The sequence below is a fragment of the Anoplopoma fimbria genome, chromosome 13 (assembly GCF_027596085.1).
Source record: "Anoplopoma fimbria isolate UVic2021 breed Golden Eagle Sablefish chromosome 13, Afim_UVic_2022, whole genome shotgun sequence".
NCBI classification, from domain to species: Eukaryota; Metazoa; Chordata; class Actinopteri; order Perciformes; family Anoplopomatidae; genus Anoplopoma; species Anoplopoma fimbria.
Window position 1 is genome coordinate 19,180,052 of NC_072461.1, and position 19,551 is coordinate 19,199,602.

General features: G+C 44.6%; 1 protein-coding gene across 1 annotated transcript in view; it reads left to right on the top strand.

Annotated features, from left to right (window-relative positions):
• The window catches only part of fbrsl1 (fibrosin-like 1), a 264,670-nt gene that overhangs the window by 223,285 nt on the left and 21,834 nt on the right, over positions 1–19,551 (top strand). Inside the window, 1 exon segment of the mRNA XM_054610592.1 lies at positions 6,793–6,841. Within this exon segment, the coding sequence (XP_054466567.1) occupies positions 6,793–6,841 (49 nt within the window).

Consider the following 19,551-nt stretch of genomic DNA (forward strand, 5'->3'; position numbering starts at 1 on the left):
AAGCAGGTCTGGATTCTCTCTGGTGAAATATGCCTTGTCCTTTTTTCCTTCATTTCTCCTTATCTGGTTAGTGCTGGCTGTGGGCCTGCTGAGGCGTTGATTTGTGACCCTCTCTGTCTGCGGCGGCGAGAGCCTTTAATGCAATGCATGCCTCTGCCCTTCTCCCTACTGATGAAACAGGCCCCTGCATTCCCCTGATAGACTGCTAATTTGTATACTAAACTGACAGGCAGCCGTGATAAGGGCTAGCAACTGCTGCACAGCCAGGGGAGGGAACGGAGGGAGGAGTGGTGATGGTGTGGGGTGCGGTAAGCGAGACGAAGGGTAATATTTTACACAAAGCTCAAGCCCCCCCTGCTCCTCTCTCGGCATTCATTTCCCCGCTTCTGTTTCTAGGGGGAGAGGGAGCAAGAGATGTCAGCCATGGCCCTCTGTCATCAAGCACACACACACACACACACACACACACACACACACACACACACACACATGTTATACGTGCCTATGAAAATGGCACTCGGGGCTGAGTGAGGTTTGTGTGTTTTTGTGTGTGTGTGTGTGTGTGTGTGCAAGGGGAGACCACTCCATTCTACACGGTGACTATGGAATTCATTATCATCTTAATGATGCTCCAGTTGAGGCGAGTATCTGTTGGTTGACAGTTGCGTGGGAGGTTTCTTCTCTCTTTTCCGTTCACGCTGTATATCCCATAATGCTCGCTGGGGGTTTGCACTCTTGCTGGCCCACACCTGTTCTGACAAGCAGGCGGTGGCAGCGGTGATGGTAGCGGCAGGTGGGAATTAGAGGTAAGGTAGATGGTGCCTGTTCCCTGCTCTGGGAATGCGTGGCTCTGCTGTGGCTTATAATAAACGACCGCTCGGGAGGTCATTAAGTTTTTGGAACGGCGTGAGGACAAATGCAGGGGAGATAATTAATTTGGTGTCTCCCGTTGCAGCCTCTGAAGCTGTAGGCCCACTGTGCAACGTCTAATGCTGCATCTATTGTTATAGTAGCATTAGTGGACGTCTGGGGTGAAAGGACAAGAGGGGCCAGAGTGGGTGCTGATAGAAGTGTTTATCAAAGCACAGAGCTACTCCCACATGAACAGAGAAAACCAGGCCTCTGGTGGGGTGTGACTGATGTTTTTACTGTATCAGTAATGATAAGCTTCTTTTTGTTAGTGTTCAACATCATTGTTTGACCTTTTTATACACAGAAAACAAATATACTGCATCACTTAAAATCAGAACATCACATTAGAATCATTCAAGGATTTTCTTAAGACAACTATTGTTGCATTGGTCAATGAGATTTTTGCTTTACCAAAAAAATCATTGCAGTACAATCCTTAAAAGAAAGGGAACTAAGGACTTCAGGTGACAGTAAATGGAAAATTGGAAGAAAGGGCAGTGAAGGTGGAAGCTGACAGTGATGAAACACCAAGCAGGAAAGTAAATTAACTGTGTGTGTGTGTGTGTGTGTGTGTGTGTGTGTGTGTGTGTGTGTGTGTGTGTGTGTGTGTGTGTGTGTGTGTGTGTGTGTGTGTGTGTGTGTGTGTGTGTGTGTGTGTGTGTGTGTAGGTGTGGTGGGAGGCTTGGGGACTGTAGATCCATGGACAGACAGGTTTAGCTATGGTTATTGACAGCTTGATCGTCCATGCCAGGATATGTGCCCTCTTGCCAGCTTCCAATATACAATACACTGTGCAATTATAGCTATAATAGTTTTTGTCTGTACATATAATATTTCAGTTATTGTGGATTTTTTACTGTTTTTTTTTATTGCTTATTTATAATACTTGTTTTTATTTCATTTTATTTTTATCTTGTCTTTCTTTTACTATGTCTCTTGTGTGCACTTTACCCTATGCTGCTGTAATCCTGCAAATTTCCCCGCTGCGGGACTAATAAAGGATTATCTTATCGTATCTTATCTATATTCCTATTTTTTTTCTTAAGTCTTTTAGTGCCATGTCGTGGCACATTAATACAGCACTGAGTAGCTGTGTACTCTAATACAGGCCCATCATATGTCTTTGCTTATGCCAGGACATTTGATTGACTTAGTTAGTATGCACAACAATGTGTTGTGTCTGTTTTTATGCTATATCAGCCATGATTACACAGTAGGGCAACATACTGTGCGTCTAGCTTTGCACTAATGGGTATTAAGTTCATTTTCATCTGCCTGTATGTATGGTTTTGTTCAACTGACCATCTTTTGCACTGCATGTTAAATAGGTCTTGATATTGAGTTGCAAAGCTTGCAAGAGTTTCCTTTTCGAGGAAAATGTCACTTTGAAAAGGTGTTGGTTCATATTTGGTTTGTGGTCTATAAGTGTTAGATTATCCACTTTACCGCTTGTCCTACAATAATCTGTCAAGAACATAGCATGCGCCAAATGACTCAGAACTAAATTGTAATTATAGTCTTTGCAGGCCTGAGCCCACAACAAAGCCTACTTACAGGTTTCTTTGTTTTCACGCTACAGCTGTTGTGATAGCACTGCCAGATAGGATAGGATAGGATAGGAGGGGAGGGGGGGGGGGGGGGACGTATCAGTAATTTGGTTTTTATTTAGTCTGGGTATACCTAACCTCTGGCTCCAAGATTTCCTCCTGTTTGGAAATAATTTGCTCAGCTCCAAGGAATGCAGGGCATGCAATGGGAGCTCCCACATCAAAGGTAGATGGACGGCCTGAGGATCGTTTGATATAAAGCAGGGGGTTCGGTGTGTGTGTGTGTGTGTGTGTGTGTGTGTGTGTGTGTGTGTGTGTGTGTGTGTGTGTGTGTGTGTGTGTGTGTGTGTGTGTGTGTGTGGGGGGGGGGTGTTCTGGGGAGGGGAATTGGTCTCTCAGCAGTCTTTACTAAATGAGGTTAATTGAATCTGGGTAATTGCTGACCTTCCTGTCTCGGTGAAATCACAGCCTTAACTGATCAATGTCTTTCATAAATGTATGCCTGAAGGTCATTCTGTTGATTATAACGCCCTCCCTTGCTGCCTGCATCGCCTCTCTCAGTCGCCCCCATTGTGCTTAAATTAAGCACGGACGCATTTTAACACACCCAAAAAAGAAAAAAAGTGCAATTAAGCTTGTCTCGGATTTTTCTAAATTAATTAGCTTGCTGTGTTGTTAAGTAAAAGCGATGTGTACATGGAAAATGTTCATCTCTCCCCCCCCCACACACCCACACACCCACCACCCCTGCTTCTTTGCTGCGACAGCAAATGCATTTCACCTAGCAGTAAATGTCTCACTTATTGCTAGCGAAGGTTTCTGCCTCTTTGCTCTCCCTCTGCGGCTCTGCTGCTATCAAGAGATTTATGCAGCCAATAAGTCACTGGTGTTCAGGGAAGTTGGGGACTTTTAAAAACAAACAGCGGTGTAATTTGTAATTTGGCATTCACTAAATCTGAGAATTATGGTTCTGCATGTGGCTCTGTAGGGAGTTGGGACTCTGATGGTGGGTTTACTGGCCCGACTCCCTCCCTGGCCTCCTTCTTTTTTCTTTCTCCCCCTCATTCTTTTTACGCCTGCCGAGGAAACGGAAGGATTTCACAGCTGCTGAGAGCTGGGCCCCGGCTGGGCCCTATGACCTCCTTCTTGCCTTTTTCCCCCTCCCTCTGTCTCACTCCCTTTTTTTCTGCCTCTCTCCAGCAGTCTCTTTCCTAAGGGAGCTCTTGTGTGGCTCAGAGGAAGCTGAATCATAAAGCATGGCTAATGAATAGAATAGGGAAGGAAAGCTGAGGCCTGCTGACGGCCCTCCAGAGAGGAGGCCAGGCCCCCGAAGCCCCAGGCTCAGATAGCAGACGGCCCCCTCAAAGGTCAGGCTTCCTGCGGCCCGCTCCAAGGGCTTTTGGCTCCGAGGCAATGTGGCTTGAATTTACCCCATTATTTTTTTGTAATGTTTAAATTTCCCCGTTTCCTTTGGAAAACCTGGCCTTTGCTCCTCTCTTTTTTCTTTGTCTGTCTCTTTTTTTCTTTTTATATGTTTTTCCTCTGTCTCGTCTTTCCCTCTCTGTTTTTTATGGCAGTCAGGGTTGCCTCAACAAAGAAAGTGTGAAGAATTTGTTATACATGACCTCTGCACACCGCAACCGCAGGCAGCTCACACTGCCAGCAGCACAGCCCCGTGAAAAAATGTCAACTTGACCAGCGAAACCCAGAAAGTTCTACAAAAACAACAGCTCGCCAAATCAGGGCTCTGCTTTGACATGCCTTTTTAAGAAGTGCTTTTGTAAGCCGGCCTTGTAATTGTGGATTATACCACTGACTCATGAAGACTTGGCAGGTGCAAAACACAGCTTTAAAACCTAAATATTGGTTGTTGATGTTACTTGGAATATGTTTGGAATATAAAACGGCTCACTGCACATTCAAAATAGAGTTCAGAATAGGAATAAGGAGAACTAGGTCGTCTTGGCACTTGGTAAACACGGCATTTTCTGTTCTCTTTCTCAGGAACGTTCTGTCTGCACTGCTCTCTGGATAACCACTCAGGTCATAACAATTGTTTTAACTGTTGTACTGAGTTATGGCATAACCTACCCTGTCTTTTTTGGCTTTTGTGACCCCGTGCCACACTAAGCAAGGCCCTGAGCCAGCTCCCGTGTCCATTTGACAAGCTTCATTTCATTCTGAGCCCATATTTTTCTTCCAGGGCCTCCGGGGCCATGATTCAAGGCTGAGGTTGTGCTGCTGCACTGCTGAGGCTTGGTACTGGAGCGTTTAATGTCATCCAAAGCTAACAAAGAGCCTGTGTTGTAGCCTGGCGCCCTGGTTCTGGGAGACTGAAAGAGGGCAATGCACAACTCTCTGTCTTTCCTCTGTAGTCTTTTGCCTTGTCTACTGTAAGAGGAAACGGGAAACAACTCCTTTCAGCTGAGTGTTTGCCCTCCATTTAATGTTTAACACTTATCAACACAAAACTAAAGAGGTCTTATTGGCCTCTTCTGACGTTTGGATCAAGCAATTGAACTTCCTTAAACACACTGGTTGACAAAACTTCCATCAAATATTGTAGTTTATTAATCTGATAACTAACATGGTAGCAGCCGCTCTTGCAGAGGCTGAGGTCCATTGTGTTATTGTTATGCTACTGTTAAAGAATCTAATAATATCAAATAGAATGTTTGCATGATTCAAATCTAAACTATCTGACTCTGAGAACTAATATATTATCAGAAGATTTAAGCAATTGACTTGTTAATGTTATTTGTCAGCATTATTTGTTTACCTCCTGTGTAGTTGCTGTAGAATTTGACCTATGGGCCAGTATCTCCATATTTATCAACAGATCATTTTGGGGCGTTTTTTTCTGGGGGGTTTTTTTGTAGACACAACTGTAGTCTGCTTTGTTGTCTTCCATTATGGCTTTTATCTGCATGTTATAAGGCTGCTTTGTACATAAAGCGAATTGTTAAGTGAATCAGACAGACAAACACGGTGGAGAACAGTAACACAGTGGCAGCGAGGAAGAAATTGGGAGGTCTTGGAAAGAAGAGGACGTCCTCAAAACACTTGTGAGGAACTAACACGGATGCCAAGGACAGCCATCTGTGTTTACGAAATGATTTGCTTTCTCTTTTTGTCTCTGTCGCTCTTGCACTCACTCTGATTCACTGTTCATTCTTTACATATGCTCCCTTTGTGCCGCATAAAACACAAGCATGGCAGTTAAGGACACTCGGGCCCTTTGGGCAGAACATATGTTCAGCTCTTGCAGCTTATTCTAAGTGTGCAGAACCCAGATGAGAGGCAAGCAAAGCAAAGGGAAATCTTGGCTTTAAACAAAACCCCTCTATGGGCTGATATTACAGGCTGAGGTGGATTTTCTTTGTTAATATTATCTTCCTAGCACACAGGTTTTTCGCTACGCTATTTTGCACAATACCAGGTTTTGTGTGGATTTACTGCTTTTTGGTCATAGTGTTTAAACATTTCCCATCTGGCAGGTGAACATTTGTAAAAAATGTATGGTGTGTTATGATTTAGGTGGTGCTTGCCAGAATCTACATATCCATCTGAGGCAGAGAGGAAAATACCTTGCAGTGTTTAGTCTAGAAGTCTCCACTATCACTTCATAGTGAGATGCATTTCTCCCTCGACTGACTCAACATACATTTTTTCCGACCAGGTTTCCAGTGCTCATTGTCAGTCGCATCACCCAAATGAGTAACAACAGTTTTTGAACAAATGATCATGTCGTTTACCGATCACCTGTTTACTTTCTATTTGGGCCGATATTGTCTTTAAGACTAAATTTGTGAAATAAGGATTTAGCTTTTTAGAGTATAACCATGTTCTGTCCATTAGAATGGTTATTCCATTCAAAGATATTGCAGAACAAAATGTTATTTCTGAGTGGCAGCGTGTATGCAGGAGCCTTTGTGCTCTGATGCTGCATAGCCAGCTTGCTGACTTCCTCCGCCTTTCATAGCATTTCTTTAGAGGCTTTTCAGGTGGCACCACAGTGCCACCTAATGTTGCCTTGACAGGAAAAGCCAGACAGGGACCATCAGGTAGAGAGAGGGAGCTCTTCTCGTTGGCTCATTGGAGTATTTTAATTGACTGTATAATGCTTTTAGTGGCAGCTGGACTTTTTCTTCCAGGCACTATTGGCCTTTTACCAGACAGACAGAATGTGTATCAGTGCTTGCATTACTTTTGATTAATTATGGTGATAATTATGAGGCATGTTTTTTGGGGTTTTTTTTTATCGGATTGAACAAACCAAAAGATTCAGCTCATCAGACAAATTAACTCAAGGTCTCCCTTTTTGTTTTTCCAGGTGTCTGATGTAGGATCGGAGAGGCTCTTTTCCCCGACCACACCCAAAGGTAAGAGCCAGCTCTGTTTCCTCTGTTCCTGTTTCGATCTATCCTGCTCTGCCTCGTTCATACTCGTACCAACTGGGTTTTTGCAAATGAGTCCAAATCTCCTCCGCTCTAATCCTGCGGCTCCCATTCAAATTTAAATGTCAGCAGACATAAACAAGGTCTGCTGACTACATATGCATACATTTTTTCCTGAGCGCAGAGTGGTGTTTGTTGGACGACCCCGCCAAGGGCTTAGCCCTCCTACATATTGGTTCATTAGAGGGGATTTAGAGCCTCCCTGCCACATGCTCCCACAAATGGGAACTTCCCTCAGGCAATACAAGCTCTCTGACAGCAGGCCTGCACCATAATAGATGCCAAAGGAAAGAGGGAGAAAGAGCTTTGTCAGCCCCCAGACAACACAAACTCTGTCCTGTGTGTTAACATATGCACATATATGGATTATAAAGATTATGCATATCTCTGTTCATGCATGATCTCACATGGTTTTATGCGTTCGTATGTCCATGTGCATCCAGCCATAAACATGTGTTGGCGTATACCATGCGGGTATAGAATGTCTGCATCTGTATATTCTCTAAAGGCAATGATGCTAGCCAGGTCAGCAGGGGGAAAGGTGTCAAGTTGTGAATGCAGGGAGGCGGGAAGGGAGGAGAGGCGCGATCAGCCTCCGAGTGACAGATAGCAGCATGCAGACCACGTCCCCCCAGGGCAGGAACCAGGAAGCAGGGCCATTAACACAGGCAGAGGGTGAAGGAGGTGGAAGTGCAGCACAGTGTAAACTATGGCCGTATGAGGAGGGCTTGGGAGGGGGGGGGGGATGTCTGCTGGACAGCTCGCCTCAACTGGACTGTTAAAGATTTCATTCAGTACACTGGGATGTCACAGAGACGTATTCTACTCTTGCTTACAGTTTATTTTTTCTTGCCCATTATTTGTGGAAAGGTAAATGTAGCACTATTTCAACTTACTATGGATATATAATATATAAATTTAGAACAGGCATAAAGTTATTTGTTACCTGCAAAGGAAGAGCATCAGTGTAAATCTTTAAAGTCTTTATTTACCTCCATTTTTATTCACCTCCATATCAGAACATCCACTGTGAAAGCTACAGTCCCTCTCTACAGCATATGAAGGTGTTGCTTGGTTTAGCACAGTAGTTTAAACTGCTAAGTAGAAAAGCATGGCTGACATGGAGGAGAGAAACCAGGCCTGTCGGCCGTGTGATGTGGATGACCTGTGACCAGCGTCTGCCTCGTGAAACCGGCGTTCACAATGACAATGACTTCCAGACTTGCATGGTTTAGAAAACGACTAGACCGCGTCCAAAGCCATCTATTCTCCACTAGGCTGCTGGACCACTGCTGCTGTCAGCTGTCAGGATGTTGACTTATTTTCCCTGCATGCCCGTACAGAACATGGCTGCATGTACAGTACAGTCACATACACAGCCATTGTCTTTTACACACAATTCAAACACCCCATCCATGTCAGCTGCCAAACGGAGGGCTCTGTGGATCTTGCTAATGTGCACACGGGGCTGAGGATTAGGACTCTGGAATTACATCCAGACAATCCAATCAGTCTCTCAAGAGTCTCCTCTGATTGTCACACAGATCAACCAGATCCTGTTTGGGTAATGTGGAAGAAGGGCACCAGATTAGAATTAGGGGTTAGAAAGGGTGAAGCCGAAAAGAAATAAACAGTTTGATGAAGTGATTTGGTGATGATGTTATCACGCTAAAATTGCAGAGCTGCCCCCAGCCAGCTCTTTTCCTCCATTCCAATGTTGTTTTGAGCTGTAATGGATTCTAGGACAGTGTTTGTTTTTGGCCTAAACTGGTTTTTCTGTGTGTGTGCATATATGTGTTTGTGTGTGTGTGTGTGTGTGTGTGTGTGTGTGTGTGTGTGTGTGTGTGTGTGTGTGTGTGTGTGTGTGTGTGTGTGTGTGTGTGTGTGTGTGTGTGTGTGTGTGTGTGTGTGTGTGTGATACAAAGCAGCCCAGAGGCTGTTTTCCTCTGGTTTAGAATGCGGCGTATGTGTCCCATTACCGGTCTTGCTCACGGTCCTGTGGGACCAATGAAAAGCCTGCTTTCCTCTGATCACCAGGCCTGTCGAGCTGTTGGCTTGGAGACACTCCAACAGATGCGCACACACACACACACACACAAAGAAAAATCATGGCACACATAAATATATAATGCTGTGATGTTGTTTGGCTTGTACATTTCTCTAGGTAATGAGTGTTATTTCATTTATCTCTTCCTTGCCTTTCAACATGGTGCTCCTTTCTGAACTTTATTTTTGTGAGCAGTTACGGGTACAAGCAGTTGAGGTTAAGTCCAAATTGCACACAGGCCCACAGTCTGTCATGTTAATGAAATGGTTCAGGGTTAATAGAGGAGAGGAAAGACCAACATAGTAATCAGCGAAAGGCAGAGCGCTGTAATTATGCACACAGAACATGGTTTTGGGCAAAACCCAGACACCATAGCCTTCTTTCTCTCATATTTACTTTTCGTCATGTCTATGTCGCAAGCTAACAGTACAGATAAAACAAGCTAATAGTATCTGTAATAACACAGCACACACTGTGCCGTTCTCTTTAGATGTTATTACACAAGAGTTAGGACACGTTCTCCTGAATGTCAGTCTGTGTTGGTGGTTTAGAGGTAGGAAGGTACTGCAAAGGGCAAGTGTTATCTAACAGTTATTGTTCTTTTATTTATTTCCCGTCTTAAACTTCCTGCAAATTATTGATTTCCTGGAGGATGGCATGTTTAAGTAAAAGCGCTGTGAAGACTTGTGCTCCACTCAGGGCTACTCTTATTGAATTGCAGCTCAGAGTTTACTGTTGCCACTCGCTTGAAGGCGAATGAGAAGCTAAATGTAGCTGCTGAGCATGTACAGGGCACCTCCACAGAGCACAGAGAAAAAACAATTCACTGGTAGGAGCTTCTTATAACATTTCACATTGCTGTGCCTATGGAAGTGGTGGGGAGTTATCACATAGCTGTCAGCAGCTAGAAATATCTGAGAAGACCATTTTGGAATCTTCAGTGACTATGTTGAATGTTGTATATGTGGGTTTCCTGCCCTCTTGTACTCGCTGAGGTCCTAGTGTCCTAGGCAGGTGCTCCCTGCTATGGTGCGAGGGCAAACCTGTGTGGTTTGCGGTCCGTCAGACAAACCTGGTGCATCTTGGGATAGCAGGAGCAAGATTGGGAGAAAACCCATTTCTGAAGTGGATTTGTGCCCTTGTAATCCTGATTAATTTTGACCCGTTGTGCTCATTTTAAACAGAGCATTACAGTAAGCGTGAACACAGCAAGCTCCGGGGCGAAACCAGGAGCTTAGCGGCTTTGGGAGGCTTAGCTGCAGATGGCATTTTAAGCCGGACTTAATAAATTGTTTCCATTAAACTTACCGGCCCACACATACTGGATTAGACCAGAGGAACAAAGGAAGGAGAGAGCGTGCAGACGAAGAAGAGGAGGAAAAAAAAAAAAAAAGCACACACACGCAACTGCCATCATGCACATCTGACTCTGTTAACATCTCTCTGAGGCCACATGAAAGGTGAAGACGAGGTCAGCGTGCTGTTCAGGGAGATAGAAGCTTTTTGGACATGAATGCAAAATCCACTCACTTCAGATCTCTTGCTCGTCAGGGATGTTGGATCAATTTGCCTAATTGACGCAGAAGTAAACAAACAAAAAAGAAGCATAAACCATTTAGCTTGGCAGTGGATTTAGAGCTTATCCTCGAACTGTTTATATATAAACACATTACCAATGCTGTTGCTTAAGGATTTAGGATCTGCCCATACCCTCGTTTATTTTTTTCTTTGGAGCCCTTTTACTCATATATCAATCTTCTATTGTAGGAAATCCATTCCTTATGGTTGAAGCCCCCCTCTCCTATCCCCAGCCACCTCCGTCACACCTCCCTCCCCCATCGGCTCATGGCTTGCTCCCTAAGCTCTCATTATGTGCTACACAGTCCAGGGTCCCCGTGTCGAATCGCTAATCAACCTCCCTGTCTGCAGGCCTGCTCCCTCAATGGGTGCTGAGTGGCCTTTGTTCCACCAGTGCTGTTTGCTGCATGTCAATAAAATAGCAATGTCCTCCTCCTCCTCTTGGTTACCTGGGCCAGCCATAGCTACGGGCCTGCTCCTTCAGTTCAAGCTTACAGGGGAAATGAAACACAGTTCCACCTGCTGGATTCTATATGCCAGAGAAGGGAGGAAGGATGTTGATTTAAAAAGGAGCGGCAAGGTCAGGGGCAGAGGGGATTGAGGGCATCTCAGCCATAGTGAAGTAGATGAGGGAGCGTGTTTGTATTCAACTGGGCAGCTCTCCTCTGGCCAGGTCAGTGTAATGTATCACTAACCTCGGCAGCCGGCCTGACTGTGTGCAGCCTCTCACCCATTAAATAATGAATGGAGGTTGACCCCCTGACCAACTAATCAGCTTTTCGCCGCCGTTGAATCAGGATTGAGTGGAGGTAGATGGAGTGTGTGGCTGGCTGGCTGGCTGGCTGGCTGGCTAGCAGGCAGGCTAGATGACTGGAGTGCAGACATGTTGTTGGAAAAACACAAGGGCTGCAAGGCTTCACACAGCCAGATTAGCAACCGCTCTTATTGAAAGTAGGCGTCACTGCTGCGGAATCTAAGCCTGGTGAAGCTCACCTCCGGTACCTACCGTGATTTGTTTGACAGATTCCAGGCAGCTTGCAGAACATGCTTTCTTTATCAAGAAGACCAATGTTCCTGTATTAACATAACACTTATGGTCAAGCTCTGGTGTTTTGAGGTTTGGGCTCGTAGCTTACAGTTACACGGTGTGCAAAAGAGGTTGGTAGTTTTGTGCTTAAAATAAACCATCCCTCTTGCCTCTAACACCACCTCACTTGTTACTGAGCTTGAGCAGCAGCTTGTGTGTTCCACTGATTTGATTTAAATATTAAAATGGTACAAACTCCTAGCAGAATACAGAGAGCAGATGGGTTAGCTAACACTCTCAGTTCAGGGAGAGAAAAAATATTTGTGAGAAATTGGAGAAAACCCAAAAATATGGCTTGTTTCTTTATTAATCTCTGGGTTATTACTGTTCACTGACATTGGACAGTTTATGAGCAGGATGATTTGTTTTTGGAGAAAGGGGCTGATATTAATGCTCCCTTTATTGATAGTGCTAATGCTGTTTGTGCAGCCATCCCTGTCGGAAAGATGAAAATAAATAGGGGGAGCTTGGCGGAGATAAGACACGTGTTTAATTATTAATTGAGCCATTACTGACAGAGATTGCCTTTTTTGATTTAAAGCAGGAAGGCCTGCTTCAGGGACAGAAAAAGCAATTACAGAATTCCCAGCTTGCACCACGGCTGCCCATCGTTTCAGCATACACTGCGAGAGAGGAGTGAAAGGAGACAAAACACTCCCACGCACACATACTCACACATACCCATTTACACTGCGGTGTTCCATAAATTATTTTAATTCTTCAATATTTATAGCGTTTTAAATTACGATTACAACGTCATTTACTATTTATGTAGCTTAGAGTGGCAGGCATTCAGATAGAGCAAGCCACATTACCCACAATCCCTCAATGGCCTGGCACCTTTAAAAGCTGACTGAAGGGAATTGTTTGGTTTTATATGATTCAGGATGTGACGTCTAACTGCAACGGTTCTTGGAAGCCGCTTGTTTTCAAAGACACTCCGGATTTTCTATGCATTGCAATTAGCTGGCTTGTAAAATCCGAGCCGATATGTCATGCTATCCCTGGATGCACTCATTGGCCCCTGCAGAGCACTATTATATCCATTAGAACGGCTACGGTTCTGTGCGGGTAGCCCAGTGTGCATGAAATATTAACTTAGTCCCTGTTTAGAGTATTGGGTCACTGCTGATTGAGCTTCAATCATGAAACAAGAACTCTGCTAGAAAGTCAATGTATTTCATTGTCTATGTTAGCCATTACATGTCAGGACGCTTGACACCTGTCAGTCAGTCCTATCGGTGCCTGTCATCTGTGTCAGCGAGCCTGTGGGTGGTGAACAGCTATTGTGACAGAAAATGGGAGTCGCACTGAAGGCTGTGTGATTAGGCTCCATTGTGTGACTCGGTGTTCATTGACCGAAAATGGATTCAGCTTTAGCTGTCGAGAGGGAGCAATTACAGAATCACTACAGGACATGAGGGAGTTTTAGGATAAGTTGTCATGGGCATGACCAGCATTTTGGCTGCTGCACTTTCACTATACATCTTCAGTGTATAGCGCCTGGGGTGTGAAATATCTGAACTCTGCTTCCCATCTTAGTGTTAAGAACAGGATGGTATATACAGAGAGCTTCATAGTGTATACGATCAAGTCAAAGTGAATATATTGAATCACTTCAATACTGAGCAGTACTGTGCTGCCTCAAAGCCATCTCCTATACACAACAGAGGCCAATGATCCCTTGAGGCTTTTTAGCGCCGTCTCTTCAGTTCAGGTTAAATGATAAACTGCCATCTTACTGCCATCCTGGCCTTTCCATGCACACAATCCCCCTCACCTGCCACACCATCAGCAGCGTTGCACCCCAGGATAGAAAAAAAGCACATGTGAATTTATACTGTGGGTTTGACCCAGAGGTAACACTTACACCTCAGTTGACATTTCTATTTGTCCAGCCATCAATTGAAAGCACACAGCCACGAGGAGGCCTTCTCAATGTTGAAATCAGGTTACAGGATCACTGTCATTGAGAGTAAAGGTTAAGATATGATGAATTGTTTGGCTATGCTCAGTGGGCAAAGCATCGCAGAGAAAACATTATTCAATAAATGACTGTTATCATCAAAGAAAGCCAATTGAAAGCAATGCTGCTTACTGAACCCAACCCCTCTTAGGAGTAACTGTGGGCTAGTTCACTAAGGTCTTAGCTTTATGACGTGAGTGAGGAAATCAGAGGCTACCTGACTAGGAAAAAGCTTTTTGGCAGATAAACTGCAGCCCCCGCACATGGTTTACCAACTTGTAAAACACAGGTTCACTCCCATCTTAGCAGGGAAGCACCATTGGATAAAATGGATGCAGGCTCTCTGTTTTGTTTTTTTTTCCTTTTAGAGAGGATAAAGGGAAGAATTTAGAAAGGGTGACTCTAGGGAACTGTAGCTCTCATCCCATCTTCTGTCTAATCTTAATCCTCCTCCCTCTCCTCCTCCAATGCAGCCAGTTACAGTGTGGAAGGCATTCTTATTGTTTACTTGGAAGAATACATGACCAGCATCTTATCACTACTGTCAGGCCTGAAATGTAAAGCGTGTCGCCTGTGATCACTTGAAGGTTTTCTTGTTTTTAATCCTTTATTCTAAGCCAGTCTTCCTGCCAGCAAGAGTGGGTTTTTTCCCCGCCCTGCATTTGTTTTGAAGATCCCAGTTCCCCGCTATGTGCGTTTTAAGATCATCTGTGTTGAGCGGTGCAGAGCCAATGTTGTTTGCAGATGAGGCTGTAACGCTCATTGACAAAGCCAGATGGTAGGCGATTGTGGCCAAACATGACGCTTGGATAATGTACAATCGCTGGCAAGGGGACAGTTGTCAGCCTAGATGGATATTACAAACATACTTGTAATGGATTGGACATTTTGGGAAGCGCTTCACACAGGCTTGTAAAGATGGGAAAACCATCGCCAGGAACAGAACGGATGTAAAACGCTTCAGATTCCATGATGGACAAGGACATCCATGTATTAGAAGAATGTGTCAGAGAGGATTCTGGGGGAAAAGGGAGAGGAAACCAGGAAACAAGATCCTAAATCAAACAGAAATATCAGCCTGCCATATAAAGTATTTTCCAAGTATTTCCAGATGGGTGGTCCCACGTGATATTTGTTCAGTATTTCTGAGCCACATACCTTACCAGTGGCAGCATATAAGCATCCATGTTTCTGTCAGCGTCTTATCATAGCCACTCTGTCTAGAAGCAATATCGCAGGCTTGGACTCGTACATTATGTTTGACAGAGAGCTGGGTTTGGAGAGGTTTGAGATAGAGCCTTGAACTCAACCCATGTTGAAAGCCGGTTACCGGACACGCACTGCTGAGAATGGGCTTGTGTTTGGTTCTGTGTATTTCACAAGTGCCATTAATGGTCCCAGTGTTTGTTAACACACAGGTGGTAATTCGCTGAGACACAGGGGGCTTCATTTTGGCCATTTCAGGGAAGGTATTAAAAAAAAAAGGAATATGCACAGTGTGGTCCCCTGCAATATTCAAGCGGTCATCTGTTTGGCTGTTGTTTTTGGCTACCGGTGAACTCCCTGCACTGGGCCCTGGTGGAGGGGCCCCTAATGGCCTCTGACTGGCTGTAAAACCCCTTTCAGCAGAGCATGGGCTCCAACCTCCCTGGCTGTTGGGTTAGTGCTGCTGTGTTGAGGGGTGAGCAGCAAGATTGGAAATTCACTGCAGTTTGCTTTGGGAAGTAACTAAATACATTTCTCCTATGTCACATGACCTATGGAGAGGCGTATAAAGGGCAATGTTGGCAGTATTGGCAAGGGTTACACTGATATATGATCTTGTTGATACTGCCGTCTTGTTTAAATATGTGTTTCCAACCTATAAAATACGCTTTGATTGATTATAAATATATTCTAGCATTAATCAGGACTGTACTCTTTGTTTATAAGAAGCCCATATTCTAAATTGAGGCATTTTAGTAATGTATCAATCAATATTGCTACAAGGAATGGGGTCCGTTTCATTGTTACAAAATATGTCTAAGCTTTTTCTGTTTGTGAAATATTTAGTTAGGCTTTATTGGCACAAGGAAGTTATATTTACACTTATTCAGTAGCATATCCAAATCGAGGCATCTTCCGGTTCAGTCCAAAACTACCAGCGCTGGTATCTCCAAAAGACCACATCTGTTGAAGACTAACACTAACAAATGACATCGAAATCATGGCTCCCTGTGTTTATGGAAAAGATCTATATACGGCTATCGCCATCACTAATGATACAGGTATTGACTCATCAAATGTTAAGTGCAGGGCAAGTGCTGAAGTGCCCTGGGCTCCTTATCAGCTGCTGAACACTGTATTAGTGTGCTGGGTTGGCGTAACACTAACCTAATCCGGGTAGCAGGTGCCACTGGAGCCAAGGTAGAGTGGACATGTATTTCAGGGAGGATGAGCCATCTGGGTCTTGATACTTTATGGTGCTTAAAACACACTCTCAAGTGTGACACTCCCAGCACTTACCTTTTAGCTGCACACAATAATCTAAGCGCTGGCCACTAAAGGGAGAGAGGAGGCTTTCAGGAGAATTTACAGGGTTTGATGCAGTGTGGAGCCTCCGCTTCGACACGGATTCATGAAACAGTCAGACACGCTTGGCAGTTTGATTTTGATTCCTCTAAGTCTTTCAGTGTTGTTTTGTCATCTGCAGTCTGAAATATGTCAAGCAGAAAGAAAAGTGTGTTTGTTTTGTTTCTGTTTTTTTGCTTGTGTGCCAGCACTGCCTTGCTCGACACTTTGCTGGAGCCTTGTGTTGTCTTGTTTTTTTGTTTTTTTGGGGGGGGGGTTTCTCTCCTGGTGTAGTCTGTGTCATTTCGCAAGCAATTTGGCTCGTTCAGTCCAATTTCGCTCCTGTTTCACCGTGCAACCCCCTCTCTTCACAGACATACTCACATTCACACATTTCCCCAAACTGGCACGCCACCGTCACACACCAAACAAATCGATTCTTCAATTGCCGCACTTGGAACGCCAAAGTGAAATGCAGGCAGCTCATAGCAGCTCCTGAAAGCGTGCAGGCTGTTGTTAATGTTCCTTGTCCACTACGGCTCGAGGAGGCCAGACCCGGAGACTCCTACCTCTCTCTGTGTGTATCTAGGGCTTAGAGACAATGGGTTTAGGTTAGCAGCAGCCCCACAGGTCAGGATCCAGGCCTTGTCTCTATTAGTTTACCTGACACAACTCCCTGCCCTCTGCTCCTATCTCCCTTCTCCCCTGCCTTATTAACTAACCTCTCACTCCCTCTTTCTCCCCCAGTCTGGGTCACTTTATCCCTCTTTTTCTGACATGCTCTTTCTCTCTAATCAAGAATGATGAATGGGGTGTAAGAAAGGAAAGCAAACGTTTGGGAACCTGATACACCCTCCAATTGTCACTCTTTGCTGCGATGGTGGAGAACATGGGTGTTGGGGGAGAGAGGCGAGAAATTTTGAGGAGGTGTGTGTGTGTGTGTGTGTGTGTGTGTGTGTGTGTGTGTGTGTGTGTGTGTGTGTGTGTGTGTGTGTGTGTGTGTGTGTGTGTGTGTGTGTGTGTGTGTGTGTGTGTGTGTGTGTGTTGTGTCTAACAAAGCTCTGTATAAGAGCTATTTAAAACATCTCCGACTCGGTCCTCGAAGTTTGTCATCTGCCTTGACATGCAAAAAATCCACAACTCAGACTGCGAGACGTCTGTTTTCACATAGCGTAAACTTGCATTGTTGCAGGAAAAAAGGCTTGTAGCTCATAAGAAACGCAGGTCTTTTGGCGTGTAGCCATTAGCAGGGGAAAATGGCAGCTGTAGTCTAGTCTTCAACAGCTGCTGGGTCTCCATCTGTAAGCCTAATTACCCAACAGCACCCCAGGAGCAGCTCAGCAGTAGGATCCTCCTATAGAAGAGGCATTCATTACATCAATGTGTCTATACCGGACAGTGTGTTTCCCCGAGGGCCCACAGATATGTGAAACTTAATCCCAAGCACTTTAATGCACACTGGGGTGCTATCTTTGGACAAATAGTCCACTAAGATCTAACCCTTTTGCATTCACACTCCCTGTGGGGGAAATTTCTCCTACAACCGAGATCATTTAGAGATACAATACAATATGCTCCTCAGTATATAAAATAGTACATTTTAAATATTTCAGTAGTCTTAGTAGTTTTTTGTATATAGTTTTAAGTAGTCAAACAATGTTTTTGATATGCATGCATTTAAGTGAGTATTAATAAAATGATAAGTTGATTTGATTGATTGATCAATTGAAAGTAATTTATCAATCAATTGAAAGTAATTTATCAGGTAACTATATATATATATATATATACACACACAATTCAATTCCTTTGGCATGCTGGGATGTACAATGTAATCTTTTGAATGACTGAAAAAAAACAGAGCTTTGATCAGCATGACAACAAGATGAAGTCTGGTGGTTGATTGACGATGTAGTTCTCTGGCAGTTGTTGATGAAGAGATATTTGCTTAAGCCGTTGCCACCTATAGAATACCACTCCTTGGAAAAGACAGCTGCCTCAGCATTCTTTGCTGTCAGAGGATATTATTTGATATTATGAAAATGGCTGCTTTATTTGCATAAAGCAGGTGAGTAGCTCAGGCAACATCTCAGTCCAAACCACAGTTTGTCATCCTTATCCCAACAAACCCCTGTGTCTGCAAAACACTTGAGAAAATGTCTTTGTTGGCAAAGATGTTGGTTCTACCCCTTTCTTGGCATTAAATTGCAACGGCTGCATATGTCAAAACAGTGAATGAGGTATGGGGAATGGTTAGGAGCTGTCAGCTTCCAATTGTTGCTTTGCTTTCTGAGCAGTGAGTGAAAATGGAGATGGAGGAGGAGGAAAAGAAAAACATGCAGGCTCATTCAACCCACTGTCATGCCACTTAGGATTTGTTGAAGGATTTTCACCCAGCCATTTCCCTTCCATTGAGAAGTAATCAGTGCAGCACTGAAAGATAATATTATATCCACTTAGAGGCATGTGGGCTCCATGCATGTTCATACACGAAATGAGGCTGGAGAGCATTGCTTCTGTTTACATTGCTAAGCACTCACTCCCTTCATTTCAGCTTGGCGCTTCCTGGCAAAAGCTCCCCGTCTTTGTGTCCCTTACATCTCATTCTTTCTCCCTCTCTCTTTCTTTCCTACCTCCTTTCCTTCCATACTCTGTGGACTGTGAGCCAGTTGATGGGCTAATAGAGGATGCTTTCCTGTGGGGCACCAAAGTGATAATGTTCAGGCGTTATGCAAGCTTAAGTAAAGCTGACACGCTGCTCCAGAACTACAGCCCACACTGCGATCCACAGCAGCCCATGGAGAGACTCTGAAAAGGTCTTAAAGGTATGGGAGAAGCAGGGAGGCTGCCACTGTCCTCCCACCACTGTGCTGTGATGTGGGTAGCAGGAGTTAAGTCTTTTATTAGAAGTGGCAGGCGTTGTCTCCAGTCACCTCGATAATTGCAGCACCACGTCCACTGTCGTAATCAATTGAGACAGCTGCCGCTGCGGCGTTCAAGTCCATCAGGCAGGCGTGTCATGCTAATTAATGAAATGATAAGGCGAGTGCTTGCAGCATTTCACAAATAAGTCCTGAAGGCTCCACGTCTTTTCAACATAAAATTTAATTCTTAAAGTTCACTTCTCCCCCCCTCCCCCTTTTCTCTGCCTGCTGGCTGTCTGTCCACGGCGGCCTCAGGGTAAGAATGGTCACCGGGGTCGGTGATGGGTCAGTGACAGCGAAAAGGGTCAAATTCCTGGCTGGCAGGGTGGGCCGTGTCAGAGGAGCCATTAGACTTGAGCTTTTCTGTTGAAAGTTCCAAGATGTCCACCCTTTTTATTTAGGAGAGCCCAGTGGCACTGACCTTAGATGACCCCGCTGTGTTCATGAGAGTCTGGTGGCAGTCGCAGAGCACACGAGCTCTGC